The 2157-nt window shown below is 70.7% G+C and overlaps 1 protein-coding gene across 1 annotated transcript in view; it reads right to left on the reverse strand.

Moving 5' to 3' along the window:
* PFL1_06504 (uncharacterized protein) overlaps window positions 1–2036 on the reverse strand; it is a gene marked incomplete at both ends in the record, with an annotated part of 3584 nt that extends 1548 nt beyond the window's left edge. Inside the window, one exon of the mRNA XM_007884049.1 lies at window positions 47–2036. Coding sequence (XP_007882240.1) covers window positions 47–2036 — 1990 coding nt within the window. The remainder of the gene's footprint in view (window positions 1–46) is intronic.
* Between the last annotated feature and the right edge of the window lie 121 nt (window positions 2037–2157).

Consider the following 2157-nt stretch of genomic DNA (forward strand, 5'->3'; position numbering starts at 1 on the left):
GGCCGGGATCGCCGCTGCCAGCAGTCGGCAGCAGCACCCTCCTCACCGCCCATGTAGATCGAGCTGAGGCTCTTGCGCGACGCGGGCCGGCTCAGCGTACCGCCCCAGCCCTCCTCGTCCTCGGCAGCGGCGGCACCGCCCGCGATACCCTGGCGGCTGCCCTTCTTGCGCATGCGAACGCTGCCAAGGTGGCTGCCGCCGCCGCCGCCACCCACGGCGCCATTGCCGGCAGACTGGGCGCCGAGGTCCAGGAGCGAGGGATCGTTTTCGTCGGTGGCGTTTTGGAGCATCGAGAGGAGTGCCTTGCCTCGCTTGGAACCGTACGTGCCCGACATCTTCTTACGCACCGAGGCCGGCTGCGATCGCACGGGGGCGAGCGTGGCGGCGGGCGGGTCGAAGATGTATTCGTCCGCGGCTGCCGCTGGAGCTTGAGCCGCACTGAAGAGGCCGTCGATGCGGGTCGTCTCCTGGCCCGAGGCCGAGGCCGCCGCCGACGTCGACACTGGACGCTTCTTGGCAGTGTCAAACTTGGGACTGGCAAGGAAGGGGTGCTCGTCGGTCTCGAGGCCCAGCGCGCCCGCCAGCTCGGCCGAGCTCTCGGTGCGCGGGTGGTGGCTCGACGCCGAATCGACGCTGTCGAGCAGCAGCAGCTCCTCGGTCGTGTAGAGCGACGCGCGGTAGGGGCGCTCCGGGCGAGCGATGGAGCCCGTGGTGCGGGACCGCGTCAGTCCGCCCGACGCGGCCGGCTCGTCTTCGTTGCCGCCGGCCTGGGCGGGCTCGACGTCGTCGGTGCTCGGCTCGCCCATGATGCTCTTGATGACGTCGGCATCGAGGAGGCTGAAGCGCGACTCGGTCTGCTGCATGCGCAGCAGGTCCTCCATCTCCATCTCGCTGTCTGACGTGGCGCTGCTGAGGGACGCCGAGGCCGAGGCGTCACTGACGCCCCGCTTCCGCGTGCCAGGCGGGTCGCGGTCCAGGCAGGGCACCAGGGCCACGTCCACGTCGGTGTCGAAGCCGCTCGAGGAGCGCATGGCAGCCTTGATGTCGCTGCGGCTGCTGAGGCTGCTGAGGCTCCCGAAGCGGTCCGGGTCGCGCAGGTCCTCGAGGTCGAGCTCGCTGGCCAGCTCGGCGGCCTCTTGGTCAGAGACGCACGCCAGCAGGTCGTCAAAGGTATCGCCCTTGCCGCGGCCGGCTGCGGACAATGTGCGAGAGCGGGAGAGCTTGACGTCGGCGGTCGGCTCGGCATCCGAGGCGGACTCGTAGCTCTCGGCCTGGTCCCGGACGTAGCCCTCGCCAAAGATGGGCGGAATCTGGGCGCGCGGAGAGCCGCCGGCGTCGTCGGAGCCGTTGGATCCGCCGCGGGTGGCGACGTGGCCCTTGCGGATCTGGTCGATGCCGAGCGCGGCGAGGTCCTGCGCCGACAGACCCATCTTGGCCTGGCTGCGCGGCGAGAGCTGGAAGGCCTGGATCATGCCCTGGACCTTTTTGCTGTCGCGCATGCGCTTGAGCGTGAGCTTGCTGACGCCCTTGGACGAGCGCACGACGCCGTCCTTGGTCACCGCTGCGTCTCCGAGGCCGTCGTCGTCGCCGTCGCCGTCCTCGGCCCTTTCGGGCGACTCGGGCTCGAACTCGTGGTCGTGCTTGCGGGGCCACTTTACGCTGCCAGACTCGTTGCCCCAGATGCGGCCGCGGAGGGCGTCTCGGCGCAGCTTGCGGACGGCCTCGATCATGAGCCTGCGCCACTTGAGGTTGAGGCCCTGGAGCTCGAGGTCCTTTTCGCTCAGGCGGAGAAAGGCGCGGCCGCCCATGCGCGAGGAGCGGACGTAGGCGGTGACGTCCTCGACGACGGGCCGCGGGACGAGGCCCAGGACGTGGGTGAGGTAGAGGGCGACCTGGGACGGGGTCCAGCCCCTTGGGTTGGCGGGCAGCTTGCTGACGGCCTCTGCGATCCTCGACGCCTCGTCGATGGCCGGTGCAGCTGTGGCAGCCGCCGTGGCCGTGGCCGTTGCCGTGGCCGTCAGCTGCGGCAGCGACATCGACGCAGGCATGCCGTGCATCGTCTTGCGTCGCGAGAGGTCGCGGCGCGGCGCGGCGGCTGCCGACGGCGAGGTGGGTGCGGCGGCGGCGTGCTTGAGGTCGGTGAGCGAAGGGCGGTTG

This window comes from Pseudozyma flocculosa (genome assembly GCF_000417875.1).
Source record: "Pseudozyma flocculosa PF-1 unplaced genomic scaffold scaffold00027, whole genome shotgun sequence".
Classification (NCBI taxonomy): Eukaryota; Fungi; Basidiomycota; class Ustilaginomycetes; order Ustilaginales; family Ustilaginaceae; genus Pseudozyma; species Pseudozyma flocculosa.